This window comes from Ceratotherium simum, chromosome 8 (assembly GCF_057802395.1).
Source record: "Ceratotherium simum simum isolate JZ-2026a chromosome 8, ASM5780239v1, whole genome shotgun sequence".
Taxonomy (NCBI): Eukaryota; Metazoa; Chordata; class Mammalia; order Perissodactyla; family Rhinocerotidae; genus Ceratotherium; species Ceratotherium simum.
This window is the reverse complement of record NC_141907.1, coordinates 20417233-20439835: the sequence shown is the minus strand read 5'-3', so window position 1 is coordinate 20439835 and position 22603 is coordinate 20417233. Positions and strand designations below refer to the sequence as shown.

General features: G+C 43.9%; 1 protein-coding gene across 1 annotated transcript in view; it reads left to right on the top strand.

Annotated features, from left to right (window-relative positions):
- Window positions 1–9052, top strand: part of SEPSECS (Sep (O-phosphoserine) tRNA:Sec (selenocysteine) tRNA synthase) — a 38636-nt gene extending 29584 nt beyond the window's left edge. Inside the window, exon 11 of the mRNA XM_004432320.3 lies at window positions 1290–9052. Coding sequence (XP_004432377.3) covers window positions 1290–1596 — 307 coding nt within the window. The 3' untranslated portion in view covers window positions 1597–9052. The remainder of the gene's footprint in view (window positions 1–1289) is intronic.
- Window positions 9053–22603: the final 13551 nt, after the last annotated feature.

Sequence of the window (22603 nt, the reverse complement as noted above, 5' to 3'; positions counted from 1 at the left end):
GTTTTTAACGAAAACACCATTTCTTAAACTAAAAAGATTATGCAATTTTTGTCTAAGTACTGCCTTTAAAAAATGTATCTTTTGCTCTTGTATGTACATGGCTTAAAAATGAATTTCATTTTTAATTTTATATTTAATAAGGTCAGAGAAAAATGACTTGAAAAGAAATATATTGCTCTAAATACTCTTCTTTACATGCTTCTATTAAAGAGTTTCTCTCTGCTAGAAGTTAGAGATTTCACATCAAAGGACAACTTTTTAAAAGAAAAAAATCTTAGATTAATTCAGCTTTTCCCTTGATGAACTATATCTGTTTACGGCGTAGTTTTGACACTTCTAAAATGGTTTTCTTGGCCTTGCTTTTAGTGTTGCCACTGTTTGTATGTTTAGGTTGATCTTAATTGACTTCTTTAAAAAAAAAAGTACCATTAGAAGTCTACTTATATCAAGGATGCCAGTGAAATCAAGCTTAAAAAACTCATGTGCCATTGCTGAATGTTACTGATTGCTGATGACCACCCTGCTCTAAGCAGTGACATAATTTCTGGATCTTTGCTTTAAAACCCTCCATTGCTTAGCACTGATCAGATAGGTGTAATTTTCCTTTGTTGATTATTTGAGATGATGCACAGCAATTAATTAAAGTGGTTTGACTTACAAATTTCAATATTCCATTAAAGTGTGTAGATGTGAAGTCAAATTCCATATTTGGTACAAAAACAGAAATAATTTTCTTTTTACCTCTTTGAAGAAGATGTAGAGGTGTTTGTGATTCCTAGAGCTTGTAGCTGTTTAATAGAAGAGGAGTAAACGGTAATCACCAGGCAATACTTTTTTATGTAAAATAGCAGTGTATTGTATAATTTTTATTGTAAGACTGACAGAGTCTGTTTTCATAGGCCATGATTTATAGCTTTTTTTTTTTTTTTGAGGAAGATTGGCCCTGAGCTAACATCTGTTGTCAATCTTCCTCTTTTTCTTTTTTCTCCCCAAAACCCCAGTACATAGTTGTATATCCTAGTTGTAGGTCCTTCTAGTTCTTCTGTGTGGGACGCCGCCTCACCATGGCTTGATGAACGGTGAGTAGGTCCGCGCCCAGGATCCAAACCAGCAAACCCGAGGCCGCCAAAGCGGAGCATGTGAACTTAACCGCTGTGCCACCGGGCCGGCTCTTTTTAAACTTCTTAATAAGTAAATGTAAGGCTTAGTAACACAGATATCTTTTGTTTATGGTGATATTCTGTTAACATCACCAGACATATTAAATTGGTAAATCTTTTCTCTTTCAGGGTTGTGCCTCATGGGTCTGTGCAAACTGTGAGTGGCTACACTTTCAGAGGCTTTATGTCACATACAAATAATTACCCTTGTGCTTACCTCAATGCTGCATCAGCCATTGGAATGAAGACACAGGATGTGGACTTGTTCATAAAGAGACTTGACAAGTGTTTAAAGACAGTAAGAAAAGAACAAAATAAAGAGAGTGATGTATTGGGAGTTGACAATTATGACAAAACTGAAGATGTGGATATTGAAGAAGTGGCTTCAAAACTAGATAATGTACTTCTTGACACATACCAGGCTTCTTCTTCATGACATGTGAAGGGTTTTTTTAATAATTTGAAAGAAGTGATGAAGCTGCCATACAAAAAGCAATTTAAAGACAAGACATGAGATTTTTGAATTGAGAATTTCATGGAGAATATTTGGCCAAGGAGTAGAATATGGGCTGAGCTAGCCATTGATGATTGCTACATCTTTATTCTTAGACTGCCTCAATCGTTATGATCCTTAACAGATTATAATATACAATTAGCATTTTTCTAATTGTTAGAATGTTTTTCAATTAAGCATTATGATTCAGATAATTCTTACTAATATAATGACGGTAAAATTACCTCTAATTCTCTTTGAAATGTGTAGACTGCTTTCTCCTAACCATTCTCTCTAGCATTCGCAAATTACTTATGTTTCTGATTATACAAAATTTAGAAAGATCTCTAATGCTACTAATTACTAGATATCCGTTGATGTGTGTAAGTCACAGTATGCCTGTAAAATGGACGTTTCCCCGGGAAGTAGAGTCAAGGTGTAAGCTTTAATTTTCACTCAACAGCAGTGGTTCTCAGCTGGGGATGATTTGCTTATATGTAAGCAACGTCTGGGGACATTTTTGGTTGTCACAACTAGTGGGATGTTATTGACATCTAGTACGTGGAGGCCAGGGTGCTGCTCAACACTCTACAATGGACAAGTTCCCAAAACAGTTATCCAGCCCAGAATCTCAGTAGTGCTGAGGTTGAGGCTGAGAAACACTGCTCTAAAGTAACTGACCTCCTCAAGTAAAAAGAAATTTTCCATAGTCACTTTAATTATTCACTAGTGGTTCAAAGAAGATAGCTCTGTAAATGTTATCAAACTAGACAATATATAGACCCCTAAGTGATAACTAGGGTTACCAGTTCTAAACATGTAATTATAAATTGTTTTATATGACATTTGTGCATTTTTCCATTTGGACAAGTGAAAACTTTATTCCACTGTTTTTGTTTTAAGCAGCCTTTGTATATTGGTTAGTTTGTCCAGGTGTTGGGCATGACCATCAAGAGTGGTTAACATGGGTGTTTCTGAACATATTTTTGCTAGGGAGGTGAAAATGGTGTAGCATGATAAACAAGTGTATTCCCCCCTCCCTGCCCACATGCTCAATCTCTGAGTCCGAAATTCCAGAGGTATTGGCTATAACAGTTATTTGTGTTGTTAAATTTTAAGAAGTAGACTGATGTCTCATAGCCTGAGGAATTAATGAAGCTTCTGAATACACCAAAATGCCAAAGCCATGTTTCTCAGGACTTGCTTTGTGGAGCATCATTCCTGAGATGCTCATGGGGATAAAAGGTTCTGTGGGCAAATAATTTTGGGACTTTGCAAACCTGCCTATTGGCATATTAAAGGCTCTAAGAATTCCTTTGAAGCTGGTTTGAATGTATCCTTTTCTAAAGATGGAACCTATTTTTTAAATTAAATACTTATTGACTTCTCATTGAACTTACTTTTGAAAACACTACAGTGGAGAATGCCGCCTTGATTTCTGGGTTGTATTTTTCTGTATTAATTTGGCAGTGTAAACTCTTAAGCATGAGCTCAGACAGATGCCACTCCCATTAGTGTTAGAATTAGGTTAGAATACTTTAGACACTGGCTTGACAACCTTGGAAGTCTAGACTGTGTTGAGATAAAGTACTTAATTATAAATATCGTAAAAGTTACTTTTAAATTATTATATCTTTGGGATTCAAATATTTTAAATATCTGGGCTTTTTTTCACTAGCTATAATAACTCATTTCAAAGGAGTAAATCCTGGATTAAAAAATTGTGTAATTTTTTTGTGTGAATTTGGGACTGAGTTGTAGAACCAATAACGCTAAAAAGTTGCAATAGAACCGCTCCCGTCTACGAAAGGGAATGAAGTGATGTTGCAAATGTAAATGCTGGCAGTGCAGCTTACTACACACGTAAGCCAAAATTGTTTTATAGAACAAGTGATCTATATTGTGTGATCATCATTTAGCTTAAGAAAGGCCAGAGCCGAGAGACAAGCAAGTGTTCTCTCATCTGCGGTGTATCAGCAGTTCTTAGGCTTCAGCTGCTGAATAGATAATAATTCTAATTGAAGATAAATTACATGAACCCACATGTGAATGATAGATATGTTCCAACATTTCATTCCTGGTGCATAAAATCAGCTGCAGTTTTTATTAGCCCTTTTTTCCAAAGGTTTTGGAATTCCAGCTCTATTTCTACTGGTTTGAATGTGACCTTGGGGTCATAGAATTCATAAGAGTTTTTGAAGGGATTTTGCAGGTTCTGCATATTCAGGCTTTCCTTTGCCCCCATCCCAGTGTCGTTTTTGCTTGCTCTCTCCCATTTCCACATACAAGTATAACAAAGTATGTACGTATGATTACTTATTTTAAATTGCTAGTACTGATTGGTAACCTCATAATTGGCCTTAGTTATCCTTGAAGTGTGGCAGAGGGGCAATGGATGATACATTTTCCAATCATTGATGACCTTTTCTATCTTTGTGATCCAATTGCCTTTACTAAGGCTATTAGGATGAATTTTGGATTGGTTTTGTAGTCATTGGGCTGTGGTAGTCTGCCTGGAAAAGAAAATTGAATAACATGAAAAATTCTTTAGGTCACTTCACAATGTGTTACTTATACACACAGCGGGGAAAGATATTTTAAGTCCAACTCTCAATTTGGCTCTTATGTCCTCTGCTGATGAGTTCTCACTCTATCTGGGAATGATATGCGATACCAGCCTTAGGAACTCAGTGTTCAATTATAAATCTTTCTATTTAACTTTTTGTATTAGTTGAATGAAGTTATAGAATGTGAATTATTGGATACAGTTTTGTTCAGCCAATAGGCACTTGATATACAGAGTAGTAAATTTAAATATAAATTAAGTTTTTTCTAATGTTTTGCCCCAGCGCATAACTCTGCTGTGATTCTGTTTCTTTAATCACCCATAGACTGTCATGAGGCCTATGCTACAGGATGGGCTTTTATTTTTAGACTATATACCTATGATAGGTTTTAGTAAAATTTAAATTAAACAAAGCTGATTTTTTTTTAACCGGTGATGTACTTTAATATTGAATTAGTAGCTCACTGTGCGAGTTAAATTCTTGTGTTCTTTCACAGAGGAAAAAAGCCAACAGTTGACAACAACAGCAAACCCTGATGAGTCTCTTTCATATTACACTCAGCGAAATTTTTTTGAATACATATACATTTGGTGCATATAAAAGTTGTTCTCTTTTCCCACTGTCTAAGATGTACTAATTTCTGCCAGGCCCTTAAATGGTTTCGTTATGTTTTGCATTCATGAGGCTGACCTTACTTTGTAACTAAAAAATAATCCAGTGTATGTACACAGAAGTTTGGTCATTCCAAAAGTTTGATACCCTCTGAATAATTTGATAAGAACAATTGAATATGCTGTTAAGAGTAAAAAAAAAATCTCCCTCAACAGTCTTTTCTTTGTCTCTTACATTGTGTTGATTATATGTCGCTGATGGCCACTCTTAACATACAAGTCTAAGACTTACCCACTGCATTCTTTTGTGTCTTCCTTTTTATTTTCATGTTCCTTTTGGCCATTACAGATGTTCACATGTAAGATGATGAATTCAAAGCTAATGAATGTAGCTTTATAATTTCCTGCCTAATACTCTACAGTTCAATCTAAGGCCTTAGGCAAAATCTGGAAATGTTTATGCTGTCTTGTTTTTATCAAGTGGTGTCAGCTTGAGCTTCTAGAGAAATGTGAAGAAAGGTTATGTTTAACTGTATAATTGTGGGGGATTTTAGCCATAAGAATTGAAGCTGATGTGAGCCTGCTAACCTGTACGTTTTACAAAAAGAAAAAGGTTTTTCCAAAAATATTTTTGGTGTAGACTATTTAAAAATATAAATGTTATATAATTTATTACATGATATAAATTTTTAATGTCATTGACAGTACATTATATTACTTTACCTTATTGCTACAGATAAAATCTTAATGTACAGATCACTAACACTAAATTACTTGCCCATATTTTGATTCGGTCATCAGTATCAAATTGCCCAGAAATCAGCAAGAAAAGTCATACTTATAATGAGACTCATGAGTCATGGTGGGAGGGTGGCTGCCTAAGATTATTAAAAAAAAAGAGAGAGGAAAGAGATGATATTCCAACCATTTTGCAAAGGATCTATTGGCTGTAGAAAGTTGGATGCTTAGAGTTAATCTTTTCTAAAAGAAACACTTACCTTTTATTGGAAAATAAAATAGATTAGTATCGCTTCCTTCTTCATTTCAAAATTGTACTGTTTGAATTTTGCAGGTAGTTGTCATTTGATTTGGAGTTAGATCTCTGCACTAGTACTTATTAACCATCTGGGCTCACATATTTAACCTCTCTGAATCTCAGTCTTGTCAAATGTGAAATGGGTACAACCTTATAGGATTGAGGATTAAATGAGATGATAGTTATGTAAAGTGATTAACTCAGTGCCTGAAACATAGCACTTTCTGTTAATAATTGCTATGATGCTCTGCATAAAGGTATACTGTACCAAATTGTGCTAGATTTAAGTTAAAATATATTCATTATCTAGTTTATTTAGTAGAACTTTTTTGAGAGGGAGTCATCAATGAATTTTGTCCCTTCTCCAGTGGAAAGTGAAAAGTATGTAGTTGATTTTAGATGATCATCATCTTTTTTTATTTGCAGAGTTCTTCTATTGATTTCTCTGAGTTGCCTTTTGTTCTGCATTTACATTTGAGACTATTTTTTAAAAACATATTTAAAGTGCATTAACTATTTTATGCCCCTGAAATTTCAGATCACAACCCAGGAGAGATGTACAGAAAAAGTTTGTGTCACAGTGACTTTCACATCAATGATATTATTTGACCAAAGCTTTTGGTATAATCAGCAGACCTACAAGCATAGCAGTAGTTCATTATATTTAGCCCTAGTCTTAGATGACTTTATAGTAGAATGACTGATCATGGCTCCCAAATTTACATCTTTAGCAGACCTCTTTCCTGAATTCCACTCTCGTATGAAACTGCCCAGTCATCTCCTGGATGTCTAACAGACATCTCAGCTTCTACATGCCCAAGGTGATTCCTTGATCTTCCCCCTGAAACCTGTTCTACTCACAGCCTTCCCCACTTCAGTTGGTCACACTTCTTTCAGTTGCTTAGACCAAGAACCTTGGACTTATCCTCGACTTCTCTCTTTCTCACATTCTACATCTAATCCATCAAGAAATCATATTGGATCTACCTTAAAAATGTGTCCAGACTCAAACCACTTCTCACCTCCTCCTCTGCTACCAAGCAGGTCTGAACTAACAATGTTTCTTGTCTGGATTATTACAGTACTCCCAACACCACCCCCCCCACCCCACCAAGAAAAAAGTCTACCTGCTTTCTACTCATGCCCCTTTATAGTCTGTTCTCGATACAACAACCAGGGTGATCCTTTTCAGGCATGTGTCACGTCACTTATCTACTCAAACCCTTGCAGTGGCTTCCCGTATCATGGAGTATAAGCAAAAGTCCTTGCTGTGTCCCCAAAAGCCCTACAGCATCTGGCCACCCTACCCCTGCCTCCTCTGTCTTTTGGACTCTCCTTCCTGCTCTTCATCCTTGCTCCCTCTGCTCCAGCCAAACTGGCCATCTTGTTGTCCCTCAGACACTCCAGGCACACTTTGCCTTGGTTCCAGCTATTCCCTCTGCCTGGGAACATCTCAGTCCAGGCGCTTGGCTAACTCTCTCACCTCCTTTGTGTTTTTATTCCCAGTTTCCCTTTTCAATGAGGTCTACCTGGACTACCCTTTTTAATACGGTAGTTATCTCCTCCACTTTAGCATTGTCTAAAAATTGTCTTAAAATTGAGAGGGGAGCCTTAATTTTACTGGGCATAAGAATCCCTGGGGGTTCTTGTTAAAATGCAGATTTCAATTCAGTAGGTCTGAGGTGAGTGTGCAGAGGCCTGGCTATTTCCATCTGGTGCAGGATTCCTCTGACAGGCAGTCTCTGCTTCAGAGCTGCCTCAGGGCTGGCTGAACTCTGTGGGATCTGCATGGCAGTCAGGTGGCTCCCCTGCCCCGGCCTGCTTCCTCCCTTTTCTTTTACTGGTGTTACTCCCCCATAAAGCTTTCGTGCTCTCAGCAGCTGCGTCCTGGAGAATCCACGTGTGGCACGTGTGGTCTACAAGGTGGGCTATGCTCCCCTGCCTACCTCTCTAGTCTCCTTCATCTCCCAGCCCTCTTCTCCCTTGCTCTAGACAGACCTGCCAAAGCCCAGAGTCGACTCACTTACTAATATTTAAATAATACCAGTCCATAGTATAGTTCCTCGTTAGCCTCATAAATCTTTCATTTGTTGGCCATCACAGATTATTATGTTGTTTTAGTTTGGCATCATGTTTTAGCTATTTCATAATTTAAAATAGTAATGACTGTTTTTTTTGTTTGAGAGGAAGATTGGCCCTGTGCTAACATCTGTTGCTAATCTTCCTGTTTTTTTGTTGAGGAAGATTGGCCCTGGCCTAACATCCACACCCATCTTCCTCTATTTTATATGGGATGCTGCCACAGCGTGGCTTGATGAGCAGTGCATACGTCTGCGCCGGGGATTTGAACCTGCGAACCGTGGGCTGGCGAAGCGCGCCAACTTAACCACTATGCCACCATGCCGGCCCCCTAATTACTGTTTTTAAATAAGGGGGAAGACTTAATGATTTAGCACACCTTTGATAATTGGTCCATATGCTGTGAGAGAAGTAAATCATCCAATGACCAACCCTCAGGAAGAGTTTCCTTCAGGGCACTCTAGTGACCGTGAAGTAATTAAGAGGCCAGACTCCCACCCTGTTTCTACCACTTACTGGCTGAGTGACCTTGCACAAGTGACTTTCACCTCATCTGTAAAATGAGGAAAATAATATCTAAAAGGGTTAAAATAAAGATCAAATGAAATCGCGTGTTTCTAGTACCCAGCAAGGAGTCTGATATGTCGCAAGTGCTCTGATAGCAGCTGTTGTTAAATGGTGGCTAACAAAAAAATGGAAAATAAAGTAGCATCAGAAATAGCTTTTACAAAATGTAGCTGTGTTTATTGGCGTGATCTTTATTGAATCCTGTTAGGTTAGATGGAAATAGAAAATTGAGACTGAACTGTATTCAGAGCTCTGGGCTCACGTTGCCTTTTTCCTGGTGGCCCACTCCTTCCCTCCTCTCCTCTTCGTTCCTGCCTGACTTACCGCTGTTGGGTTCATTTCTTTAAGTCTTTTTTCCCCTGTTAAAATGCAGATACATCAGGAAATAGATAACTGCTATCCTTTATCCTTATCAGTTAGCTACATCTTCGTTAGGATGAGTTTATCAGATGTTTCTCTAAGTGGGTTATTTAAAAAAAAAAAAATACCATTTTTATTTAATAGAAAATTTCAAACATGTACAAAAGTAGAGAGAATCATATAATGAAGCTCAGTGTCCATCACTCAGCTTTGGCACTTATCAAGTCAAGTCCGACTTTGTTTCATCTACACCACCCTATTATTTTAAAGCGAGTCTCAGGCGTCTTTTCAAGGTGTAGCTCACATTTCAGTATGTATCTCTAAAGTAAAGGACTCATTTTTTTTTAAATCACAGTATCACCTTAAAATAATTAACAATAATGTATTGATATCATCCACTATACTGCCAGTGTTCATTTCTCTAATTACCTTTCTTTTTGTGTTGAGTCAGGATCTAAATAAGATCCTTTAAGGGTAGATTTTAGTGGAAAAGGGGAAGAGGTAAGAAACAGCGTGAGGAACCAGTGAAAATTACACAAGTGCAGAAAGGGGAGATTCGAAATACTTGAGACGGTGTTTTTCTAACAACTTCCCCATGGATTAATCATACTAGATTTTGGAGGATGTTCATATTCTACATGGGCTCCTAAAGATCTCCTAAAGTGCTGGAGAAATTACCATTTGACCTCGAAGTTTCAGTGATTATCATAAGAAATGAACTGAGTCCACACTCATGTATAATAATTCAATTTCAATGGCAACTTCCTTAACATAAGGCTGCGAATTAGAACCCCAAATTGGGTTAGGCCTATAAGACAGTAGGGGTAATTGTTCTAGCTATCTAGAAGGAACCCTTATTCTAAATAAGTATATTGAAGGCTAATTGAGCTCTTATGTTGGGTTCCAGACAGCCGGGCTTAATGAGTAGCGGAAGGTAGAGTGCCATCTCAAAACCAGTTTTCAGAGGAAAAGGGAGGCAGGCAGGCCCCCCCTGGGATAGATCAGAGGAGCTGAATGTGGTGCTCTGGTGGGAAGAGTCTGCCTGATGTGTCTCGTGGATCACATTAGAGAGACAAAGGAACTTTGAGGAAGCAATTGGAGCTTTTGACTAAATAAAAAGCTGAGAAAGTGTTCTTCACACTCCCTCCTCCAGAAAATTTGGCCGTAGGCAATAACCAGGTTCTTTACACCATAAAAGCAGAAGGTACTTTTAGTTAGAAAACTGTCGGAAGAAAAACAGAACAAAACCAAAAACAAAGTAAAACGAAAATAAAACTTCTCTTTGGAAAAGTTCCCCTGGAAACATGAGATCCAGAGGTCCCCTGGGAATACACTGGTCTAGTGAAACTCCCCCTTTTAAGCTTTCCTGGATAAGAAAGTTTCCCAGAATGACTACTGAAGGTCACACAGCTAATTAAGGTCAGAACAGAAGCAGGTCTGGGAGGCTGGAGCCACCAGTGGGCCCATGACAGGGGCAGGGGCAGGTCTGAAGGAGGGGGAGAAACCCTTTGCAAGATAAAAAGTTGATCCAGAAAACATTTTCACAGCTTTTGGGCAGACTTTCTGTTTTCTTTCCTCGTAAAATGCATCAGTTTCTCTTTGATCCTTCAATTTCCCATGCCTGCTGTCACCAAGTTCGGTTTCTGCTTTATTTGCCATTGCCTGGTGATTCAACCTTAATGGAGTGGGAGTGGGCGGCAGTGGGGGAGATAGGAGCCTTTTGCACAGCGACCCCTGCTAACTTTTTTTGAAGGCCAGTAAAACGACTCTTCAGTTGTAATCTACTAACTATAAGCAAATGGACCTTTTAACATTAGAAAATTCAGCAATTCTTGTGTGTGTTTATGATCAGTCTATTTTCCATTTATTCTCATCTATTTGCAATAAGTGTATTTTGGAGCCAACTTGCTTTATGCTGTTCCCCAGGAAAAAAAGAAAAACCCACAACCAACCAAACTGCTTATATAGCCGTCCCCAAGGAGCCCAGCGCTTCCTAGGCGTGAAATTGACTGACACACACAAAGGCAGCAGGTGCGGGGCCACATGCCACTTGCCGCCTTTTTTTTAGTGTGTGTTTATAATCTGTAAATGGCTGTAGATGCTTAAATGGTTCCCTAATACTGATGGAGAGCGGATGCCATTATAACTTGAACTTGTATTGCCATGCAGATGGTGGAAATAAACATCCAATTCTGCACGGTTTTGTTTGTCTCTCACTTTTAAAAGATCGGCTGAGTGTCAGGCATCCACGCTGCCAGCAGGGGGACTCAGGCGGGGGCATAGGAGCGCTGGGCTGCTGTCTGGTTCCAGACTGGCTTTTGTGTTGAGAGCCCCCAGGGCAGCAGGTTTCCATTAGCGGGAGGGGGGTCATTGCAGCAGTGGACCTCGCCCGGGAGTTACAAGGCAGCAGCTCCAAATATCCCTTTACCCTCAAGATGTGCCTCATGCCCTCTCCCTTTCCTATGACAAAACTATTCCAAACCTAGCCATGCCTCCTGGACTCCTGCTGTGCCCTCCTCTCCGCCTTTCACGTTCTTAGACACCTTGAGAAATGGGGTCAGTTCAGCACAGTAGTGACAGTACCAGATTCGATTTCGCCCTCCCAGCTTCCCCCCCATCCCTCAGATTGCCTCCTTTTTAGGGGCATTGATCCATCACGTTTTCCTCCCTTTCCTCGGCACGTTTGGGACCTTATTAAGTATTTGTTGAATAAATTATCAACTGTTCACTCTATAGAAATAACCAATAGGGTTTAATGTTAGCCTATTCCTGAAATACTTGTTTTAACAAGTTCAGAATAAAGATAGAAATGAATCTCTGAAATGTTGCAAGTCAGTGAGCAGAAAAAACAGGGCATGTTTGGTGGCAGGGACGTCTTCTTAGCACCTTAAGATTCCCCGGGCAGGAACCACTCCTTGGGAAGGAGGCCAAACTTGGGAAGCGCCTGCAAGCCGTTTCCCTGGGGCTGAGGCACTGGCCCCAAATATGAGTGCTTAAGCGGTGATTCCACTCTGCAGGGCCAAAGAAACTGCTGCATGAGCGAGGGGCATGGGGTTTATGACCAAGGCCATTTCTGGCAGGTTTGGTCTGTTTTATTAACGAATCACGCAAAAGCAAGGCAGAACTCCCCCCTCCCCCGATGGGTTTATTTCCCTCGTACCAACCTCCTTTCTCTACATCAAATAACGCAGTAAACCTGCCCATTTCTATAGAGCGCCTTCTGGATAACAAAACGCTTTCACGTACATTATCTTGTTTTCATCTTCTGACAGTCTTTGGAGCCGGGCGGGGTGTGATGATGATCCTTATTTTGCAGCTAAGCCCCAGAGAAGTTGGTCAGCTCCCCTGGCTTGTCTGGCCTCATCCCGAGGGGTAGGGGCCGGAAACTCTGGCGCTCAGGGCTGACTCTGGCCTCAGAGGTTTCTTGGAAACTTGGGAACCAGGGTTAAGATCCCGTGCTTTAGAGCAGGGACAGGGAAACTTTTCCTGTGAAGGGCCAGGTAGTAAATATTTTAGGCTTTGCAGGCCATACGGCCCCTGCTGCAACTACTCGAAAGCAGCCACAGACAATATGTAAATGAACGGGCATGGCTGTGTTCCAGTAACACTTTATTTATGGACACTGAAATTTGAATTTCATATAATTTTCATGAGTTGTGAAATATTCATCTTCTTTTGATGTTTTTTTTCAATCATTTAAAAGTGGAAAAACTATTCCTAGCTCCTGGGCTATACAAAAATAGGAGGCTGGCAGGGTTTTGCTGGTGGGCTGTGGTGTGCGGTTCTTCCTTTTCAGCTGGTTCTGCCATTAATTGAGTGTGTAGTTTGGGGCAGGTTACCTAGATAAGTCTCAGTGTCCTCAACTACAAGGTGGGAAAAGTAATGATTTCTATCTTCAGGAACTGGAGAAGGAAATGCAAGGAATACACAGTGTTTAGCATGATATTCTTATATAGTTAGCCCTCAGTTAATGGGAGTTGTTAGGATTCCATGATGCCAAGATCTGGGGAATTGTTTGTCCTCCCAAAATACACTGATAGGGATTCTGATCTTTAAAACAACTTCAGCCTTTTTTACACCTGGTGCTAATGAAAAATTGTGTGTGGAAAGGAAGTCTAAACATGCCCACGGGACAGAAATACTTTTTTTTTAAAACCAAAGATAATCCTTTAAAAAATAATAACTTGTATTATTTAGTGATAAGAAAGGGCCAAACGAAATGAAAACAGGCTGCACGTTTGGCCTGTTGACTTGAAATCAGGATAAGGAGCCTCTGCTTTCTGGCCTTTATTTCCTTATCTGTAAAATGGGGATGAGAGCAATAGTGTCTCACAATGGGGATTGAGGAGAAGACGAAATGGGCTAAGAGGTGTCAAGTGCATAGCACGGTGCTCGGCATGGGGTCAGCGCTCTTCCAGGGCAGCTGAGGAGCTCCCTGTTCTGCCCCTCGTTGGTGCCCTACTCCAAGCTCAAGTTCTGAAGAGACCAGTGTTGGGTGTTGCCGGTGGTGGTGGTGGTTTGGGGAATTGTTGATTGTAGCCAAATACACATCTTTTGCTCCTGAGGAGTAAAAAGACTGAGAACTTTGGAAACCCTCTGCTGCTAGCACCCAGAGGATTCAGCCCCAGGCCTGGGGTTGTGATCTCTGGGGCTCTGGCATCACCAGGAGGCTGGGATGGCGACAGACAGAAAACGTCTGTGGGCACAGAAAGCTGCTGAGGAACTGAATCCAAGAAAAAGCCCTGAGTCTGCTCAGCATTTGTGAATCTAGCCTAGATTTGCCCAAATCTGGCTCCCTGCTCTCCCCTTCCAGAAGCAGATGCCTGTGACTTGGCACCTGTTTCCGGAACCTTCTATACACCAGCCTTCTTGGATGACTGCACCCTTGAGCCAGGAAGGATGCAGGTCTGGAGGCGAGAGCAGGGCTCTTGGGACCCAAGAGGCTGAGCCAAGCACCTGCCCTCTTGGGCCTGAAGTCCCCGTTTGTCAGCTGGAACCCCTGCTCCTGCCCAGAGGCTGCTGACACTCCCACTGACCAGGCCGTAAGGTGACATTTTGCATCCTGTGGTGGTGGATGGCGAAACCATAGATAATCAAGCAGGTGAAGTGCTGGGATGAAGTGCAAATGAGGAAGGTCAGCCCTGTCCTTGGCCGTCCCCTCTCCATCAGACAGACTCATTGTCGGTCAGTCGTCCCTTCTGTGCCCAGGGGCTCTGCTCTGGGGGTGACTGGGGGCCCTACGTATGGGAAGGAGGGGGTGTGCACAGGCTAAAGAGTGGCTGCTTCTGCCTCGCCCAGCCCTCTCTCCCGAGCCAGCCTACCTTCTGACTCACACTCAGGCAGTAGTCACACCTGGCACAGGCAGCGCTGGCACAAATTACAGGTCATCTGGCCTTCAGTTCAGTGGGACTCCCAGTTGGAAAGGGCTGAGGCTGCTGGGCCATTTGTCTGTCTGACCAAGATTTACTGAGCACTGGCCAGAGACTGCTAGTTTCTTTTCAATTTTCCCACCTCTCCCTTAGAACTCCAACTTTAACTGGGAATAATGGCACCCCTCGAGTGGGTTAAATTTCCTAGCCTGCCTTGGAGTTAGGCATAGCCACGTAGTAAGGCCGGGCCAATGAGGCATAAGATAAGTTATTGTGTGGGACTGCTGGAAAATTTCCTGAAAAGGGAAGCAATACACGTTTTTATGCTTCCTTGTTCATAACACAGAATTTAGATGTGATAGCTGGAGCTCAGGCAACCACCTTGGACCAGGAAGTGGGCACGCTAATCCTGATGGAGTAGCTAGGTAGGAGTTTGGGCCTCTGATGACGACGGCTCCACAACACTTTCCCTGGGCTGCACACCTCCAGACGTTTTTCATGAGAGGCGGATAAACTGCTACCTTTTAAAACAACTGTCATCGTGAGTTCATTTGTTACAGCCAAACCAGATCTCAACTGATACAAGACCCCACTATGTGCTGGGTACTCTTCTAGGTGGTGGTGACACAGCAGTGAGGATGGTACACGTGGTGCCTGCCCTGTGCACTCACATTCTAGTGGAGGGAGAACTATAAAAGTGGAAACACAATAATTCCAGGAAATAATTGGTGCCGTGGAGTAAAGAAAACCAGATAATTTTGAATGAGACATGATTCTGAGCTGTCACGTGTTATTAACCGATATAATTTTCATGTCAGTTCTCCGTGGTGTGGGCTATTATTATCCCCATTGTACAGATGGGGAAAACAGAGGCACAGAAAGGTGAATTTACTTGTGTAAGAACACTCAGCCCGTGAGTGGATGAAGTAGCACGTGACTCCCGGCCCTCAGCCTCAGGAGCACACAATCTGACAACGTGCCCTGCTGCCCCAACAGGCTAGAGGGAGGAAGCGCTGCCCAGGGACTGCCGCTCAGCTGGCACTGGGCCCTCTCATTCCTGTCCTTGGTCTTCGTACCAGTGCTGTCCCTCCTCAGGTGTGGCTTTCCAGCGTGGCAGTCCTGGGGTGTGAGACTTCTGAAGTGGTGGCTACCCCCCAAAAGCAAGTGTCCCTAAAATACCAGCTGGAGGCTGCATGACCTCTCTGATCTGAGTCCTGTTGCCTCTCTTCCATTGCATTTTATTGGTGACAAGTGAGTCACAAAGTCTGGCCCAGATTCTGGGGGAAGGGACACAGACCTCCACCTGTCTATGTAGGACTGTCAAAGAATTTGTGGACATGTTTAAGACCACCACATTTATCAAGAAGGCTCAGTAATGGTCACTCTGGTTGGGGAGACCCCTGGGAAGCAAGCAGAGCACAGATGTAATGGCAGGAGCTCAAGCAACCATCTTGAATCATGAAGACAACTCCACAAAGAGACACCAGGAGCCAAGGGCATGGCGCAGACAATAAGGACCATGCACAGTCAGTCTTTCCAGACCTAACATAACATGGATGTGTTCTGGTATCTGGGAAGCTGGGAAGCTGAGAAGGAGGGAAGGAGGCCTTTGTGCTACCCTGGGCATCAATACCAGGGGTTGGTGCTGGCTGAGTCCCCTCCCTGTCCCTGATAGCCCTGTAAGCTGCCAACCACTGCACCAGCTGACTTGGTAAGAACTGAGGGGCTGTACCCAGTGCAGATGTGCCCAGATACAGGGGGTCTACTGGCCCCCAGGTAGGTAAAACCACTCACAGATGAGCTGGTGGGAGCATCAACAGACTTTCAAGCATTGACATCTTGGAAGAGTGGTTTTGAGATCAACCTGCCTTTACAGGAACCAGCCCCAAATCCAGGACAGCCTTCTTGGGGGAATCCCTGGAGGGTCCCAAAAGCTGTGGACTTGCCTGAGGTTGGAGAGTATGGACCAGTGCAGGAGAAGCTTGGGGTCTTGCTCTAAAAGTCTTCCAAGTCCTGCATCCCCATCACCCGCACCTCCCACATACCACTTAGGACACTATGGGCCGCTGGTCCCAGGAAGTATCACCAGACGGTTTATGGAACAGCAAACACGGGAATAGTTGTTGTTTATTAAGGGCCTGGGTTTTTCATATATTATCATGTTATCTCACTTAATCCTCACAACAACCTTGCAAGAGAAATCCCTATTCCCCTTCTACAGGAGGGGATATTGAAATTCAAAAAGATGCAAGTCACATGCCTAAGGTCACAAAGCAAGTGGCAAGGACAAGACTGAAAGCCAGACCTGCCTGGCTTTGATCTTCTTTTCCTTCCTCTGCCCTATCCTAACCCTCCCCCCTTGATGAGGCAGAGCGGGTTGGGCTTGGACACACTGGGGGTGACAGCAGGTATAACTCTGCGGGTGCCTTGAGTCATTCAAGAATGAGCTCAACCAGGTTCAAGGACAAATCCTATAGGAGGGGAGCATTCTCAAAGCTAAGCAAGTCCCAGGCGTGGCCCTGGGGGCCCCATGGGTGCTCTGCCAGACACTGCCCAGACCTTCTGCAGCTTGGGGCAGCTGGGCTCTGGGCGGCTGGGAAGATGCCTGTAGAATGATTTCCCAGAAAAGGAGAACAACGGAACATGTGGTTTATTAGGGGGGAAAGGGTGGTGAGGAGTCTGGAGCTAAAGGAAGGATTTGATTTTCAATAAGAAAGCTCCTCTCCTGCCTCTCTGTCTTCAACTTGCTTTGATTGAGAACAAAGCTCTGTCTTTTTATCCGTTGAACAAATGGTTTGTCCCCAACAGTTTCTTGGGAACCCCCGCCCCAAACTCACCCTAGCTGCGACCTTAGGACACAAAGGCAGGGAAGGGCCCTCTGCCCCGAGCATTGTCCCTTCCTAGAAATGAGAAGCGTGGCGGAGATTCGTGTCACAGCCTGGCTTTTGTTCCACTGCAGAGTCACACTCCCTTAACGTTACCCCAAACCCCAAACCTCTGAAAACCTGAAGTTTAAAAAAATCTGACTTGACTTAAACTATAACGGAGCTCTTTTTAGTCTTCATTTATCCCACTTTGTGCAAATATCCATCCATTTTTGCTGCAGAAATATTAATGTGTTTGTGCATAGAATGCTGCCCCATATGAACTGTGCCCCAAGGTATCTTTCTTAAAATCCCAAAATTCTAACATGGAAACACCTGGTCGCAAGAGTGCCAGATAAGGAATTGTGGATCCTCAGAAAGATAGCTGAACATTATTACTATTTTTGTGTGTGTGTGAGGAAGATCGGCCCTGAGCTAACAACTGCCAATCCTCCTCTTTTTTTTGCTAAGGAAGACTGGCCCTGAGCTAACATCCATGCCCATCTTCCTCTACTTTACATGGGACGCCGCCACAGTGTGGCTTGACGAGCAGTGCCTTGGTGCGCGCCTGGGATCTGAACCGGTGAACCCCAGGCCGCCACAGCAGAGCATGTGCACTTAACCGCTTGTGCCACCGGGCCAGCCCTGGCTGAACATTATTCTTCTCACTTATCTCTCCTTTCTTTGTCCGCCTCTGTCTTTTCTCCCTCTTTTTACCCCCTTAAAAAAATACTCTTTCTTCTTGTCCTTCCCTTTCTACTTTTCCATATTCTTAGTTCTCTGGCTCTTTTTCCCCCTATGCGCACAAGCATCCATCCATCCACTAACAGACATGCACTGTGGGCCCGGCATGTGGTGGACACACGGATATAATGGTGATGGAGTGGGCGTGGTCCTGAGGGTTGAGTCTAGTCGGGGAACCAACAAGTAGAGAGCTGATCATCAGGCCGTGCTATGGAAGCAAAGACAGGGGAAGTGTAAGGTGCTGTGGGAGCACGTGGGCGGGGTACATCACCCAGACTGGGGCAGGGGCAGGATGGAGCCCAAGTGGGAGCCTTGTAGGCAGCTTTATTCCCTCCTAGCTTCACGATCCTCCCACCCAAGGCACCACAAAGAAGCACACGAGCACGTGACCCTTGCAACCATCTCAACACCATCCCCTGGCCTTCTCTTCCTCCGGGGAGCTGCCCCCACTCTCAGGGGCTCGGGGAAGGCTTCCTGAGAGAGGGGCATCTAAGTGGGGAGTCGGAGGATTTCATTAACTGGGATTTCCTTCTTTCTCCTTTATTATTTAATATCCAGTGTATTAGTTTGCTAAGGCTTCTGTAACAAAGTACCACAAACTGGGTAGCTTAAACAACAGAAATTATTTATTATTATTTATTGTCTCATAGTTCTGGAGGCCAGGAGTCCAAGATCAAGGTGTCAGCTGGGTTGGTTCCTTCTGAGGGCTGTGAGGCAGACTGCTCCATGCCTCTCCCCCAGCTTCTGGTGGTTTGCTGGCAATCTTTTGCTTTCCCTGGCTTCTGCTGTATCACCCTGATCTCTGCTGTCATCTTCACACCTCCTTGTGCCCTTCTCCCTGTGTGCGTCTATGTCCAGATTTCCTCTTTTTATAAGGACACCGGTCATATTGGATTAGGGCCCACACTGCTCCAACTTGACCTCATCCTCACTTAACTAATTACATCTGCCGTGACTCTGTTTCCAAAGTCACATTCTGAGCTATTGGGGGCTAGGACTTCAACATATGAATTTTTGGGAACACAATTCAACCCATAACACCAAGTCTTTCCTTGTGGATGATGTTTCCAGGAAAGAGACTTCTGTCCCTATCCTCTGGCTTAGTCTGGGCCTGTGGCTCCTGGAAGGGCTGATGGGGCACGGGCCAGGAGGCAGGAAAGGAGGCTGACTGGCTTTCCTGGTGAAGAGTGGAGAAGGGCAGCAGAGCTCTCTGTGATGAGCTGAGGTGGGGAAAGCAGGGAGGGGCTCTTAACCCAGAGGAGCTCAGGACACAGGGAAGCCAGGGGCTTCCTGGTGGGAGGAAGGCTAGGCTTCCATCCAGGCAGGGCGCATCGGTGGTTCTGGAGCCCGCGGACTAGAGCTAGCCCGTTAGTGGTGCTAGAGCCCAGGACGAACCATGACCACAATTTCGTTTGCCTCTACCTTCTTCAGAAAGGTTTATCTTTAAACAACTGTTCAGAGAGGGAGCAAACTGATTCTTAAGACCGGGAGGATAGTGAAAGTGTGTCGAGCTGCTGCAGATGAGTGCCCTTCCCAAAGCTCAGCAACACTCCACCCCAGGACACTGAAAAACTTACTGACACGGCCATGGAACTGCTATCAGTGTCTCGTGAGGAATCAAGAAATATGGGAGGCGTGGGAGAAAGCCAGGGATGGTTTCCTAGTTCTTTTTTAAGGATAAAAGAGTGAATTGTAGAAACTCCAGACTGATGTGATAACAATCCCTTAAAAATTATTAGACAGTTTGGACACACTTGTTGAAGAAAAGAGTGATCACCTAGGACTCTCGTGGGTTCACTATGAGCAAGTCCTGCCCAACCCTCTCCATCTCCTGTGAGGATGGGTCAATGTGGATTTGGGAAATGCTAGACCCGGTGAGCCTTGGTCTTGTGAGATATTTCCCAGAGACACTCGCAACAGCCTTTTGGACAAGAAGGAGTAATGTGATCTGGCCGTACAGCACAGACAGGTCCACTCATCTTTAGTTGGAGCCAAAGGATGTTGAATAATGACCAGTTTGAGAGGAAGGTCTTAAGAGCTGAGTCCCAGGCCCGAACATTTCTCTGTTGCCTTTTAGAATAAATACCATCCTCCCCAGCCCTGGACCTATTATTCTGGGTTTTGTTTCCCTTCTGAATACAGTTTTAAAGTTTTTTTGCTTGCTTGTTTGTAGAAGCGCATTAAAATACTAACAACAAGGGCCGGCCTGGTGGAGCAGTGGTTAAGTGCACGCACTCTGCTTTGGCGGCCCCGGGTTCACAGGTTCGGATCCCAGGCGCACACTGTCGCATTGCTTATCAAGCCATGGTATGGCGGCGTCCCATATACAGTAGAGGAAGATGGGCACAGATGTTAGCCCAGGGCCCATCTTCCTCAGCAAAAAAGAGGAGGATTGGCATCGGATGTTAGCTCAGGGCTGATCTTCCTCACCAAAAGAAAATAATAATTATAATACTAACAACAAATGTAGGATAGTTTTGTATTTGCATTTTTTTTCCTGAATTTTCCCCCTATGGTGAAATGTTTCATCAAAATTCAAACAGTTTGGTAATCATTGCACGTTTCATGTAATACAGGATTCCCTGCAGCGTCTCGCAGATGAAGAAGGAAGCCATTTGGCCAATAGGCGTTCTTTTCTGCTCTCGTTTTATCAAAAAAAAAATTTGCTTAATACCAACAATGCCAGGTATTGTGCTAGACACGGGAGAATCACGGGATCGTAAAATTGGAAGGAACCTGGAGATTTTTTAGAACAAGCACAAAAGGCATTTTCCGGATAACACAGGAGTTGCAGAAGTATTTTAATGAAAGCCAGTGTTGTACAGCCTTCCTCAAAAGGTTTGCAGCTTCCTTACCCTTTGTGCTGGGGTTTTACTTTTGAAATAAAAGCTGATCTCAGGGGAGAGGCCATAAGAGCAAAATTGCAGTCCAGGCATATTTTTTTTTTTTTTTTTAGCAAGAGGAATGTTCGGAAAGGAAGTCCTGAATGATTGCATTTGGTCAATCCTGGAAAACAAACAAGCCCAACCTCCTCCCTACCCCCGACTGCCCCAACAACTAAAAGCCCAAATAGCCCCAGACGCGGAGTGCTGGCTCATGCCCTTGTCTCAGCCAGTCCCTTTCTGGCCCTCACTGTGGATGTGTGTGGTGGGACCAGCTGTGTAGACCGTCCCCTGCACATCACAGCGACATTTGCGCTGGTAAGTGAAGTGGAGCAGAACGTGGATCATAGCGATGACGAGCCAGGAGCTGACGTCCCCCAGAGTTTCCCGCTGCAGCTGCTGCTTGTTACTTCGTAGCACTAGAAAGCGTGCTTTCTAAAAACGACAGGCCAAACAAAAAAGAGTGTTCTCTTTTTGCCTAGCCCATCCCCCACCCCTCACTTGCCCCCTCTAGATCAGACGACAGTGCTGTCAATCAGGGGCTGACTCGACTCGTGTAGGTGATCCAGATGGAGGTGTTGAGTCAAACTTAGGGTTGCCGGCGCTGCTGGGAGGTTGAGCGTTCCGGGTCACGTGGTTTTGTGCAAGTGGCTGAAAGTCCTTTACAGAAATAGGAACTGCGTCCTGCATGACCTCGTGCAGCCGTTCTCCGCCCTGGCCGCCCGTCAGGGGAACCGTGGGAGCTTTGAGAAAATGCCAGTGACCCACCAAGTGTCCTAAATCCTAGAGGTTGGCCTGGATTTCTGTAATTTCTTAACATCTTCCCAGGTGTTTCTGAACCGCTGAGGTGGCAAGGGCTTGGGGTTCAACATCAGGGAGACCCAGGGTTGAAACTTGGTTTTACTGCTGCCTTTTGAGGGAGAACTTGAGGAAGTTTCTTCAGTTCCTGAGACCGTTTTCTCAGCTATAAAATGGGGGAATTTGGAACTCCCTTTCAAGGTTGAGAGGACTAGAAGAGAAAAACTATGTTAGCACTTGACTCACAGTAAGAGCTCAATAAATGGCTATTGTTAATATTGTCATCGGATTTTAATCATCCCCGGATGCTTGTGAATCTTGGGCTCACACTCCATCTCTCAGAAGCTTCCTCCACTTTCTGTAGGCTGTTTGGAGTTACCAGGACCCATCTTCTCCCCCTTCTCCACACATCAACGTGTGGGCTTCAGTCTGACTCCACGGGGACATTAGCTCTACTTCTATCACCTCTCATATCCATGGTGAGAGTAAAAGAGTGAAAATCCAGCTCACAGGGTATAATTGGCCCCAGTGGTGTCACATGTGCATTCTTGACCAATCACTCTAGCCGTGAGAGTGTGAGGCTCTGATTGGCTCAGGACTGGGTCACATGGTCCCTCTCAGAGCCAGTGGTGGAGCTCAAACTGAAGAGGATGGGCTGGAGATTGGAGAGGGAGTGGTCCCCAGAGAGAATCCGTGGCCACACTCTACACAAATGTTTGTCGTTACAATTGTTACTTCTCCCACCACTGTCATCACCAGCACTGAGGCTACTGCTCCTAAGACTTGTGCCACTGCTGGCCTCAAAGTGTTCTGAAGCTCTTGCCCTCACGGACCACCAGATACCTCATTCCAAACAACCAACCCCCTCTTTCCCCAACTGCCTAGTGCTGGTGTTTAATTTCCAGCCTCCCTCTCACATCTGGACCCTATGGTTTGAAGTTGTGCCTCAGTTTGATGGAAGGATGCTGTGGGGAGGGGGCGTTCACGGTCTCTTTTCTCTCTCATGAGCAAATCATGTAGCTATGGAAGAATCGAACTATGTCGGCAGAGAGAGGGGATCTCTTAGATCTGGT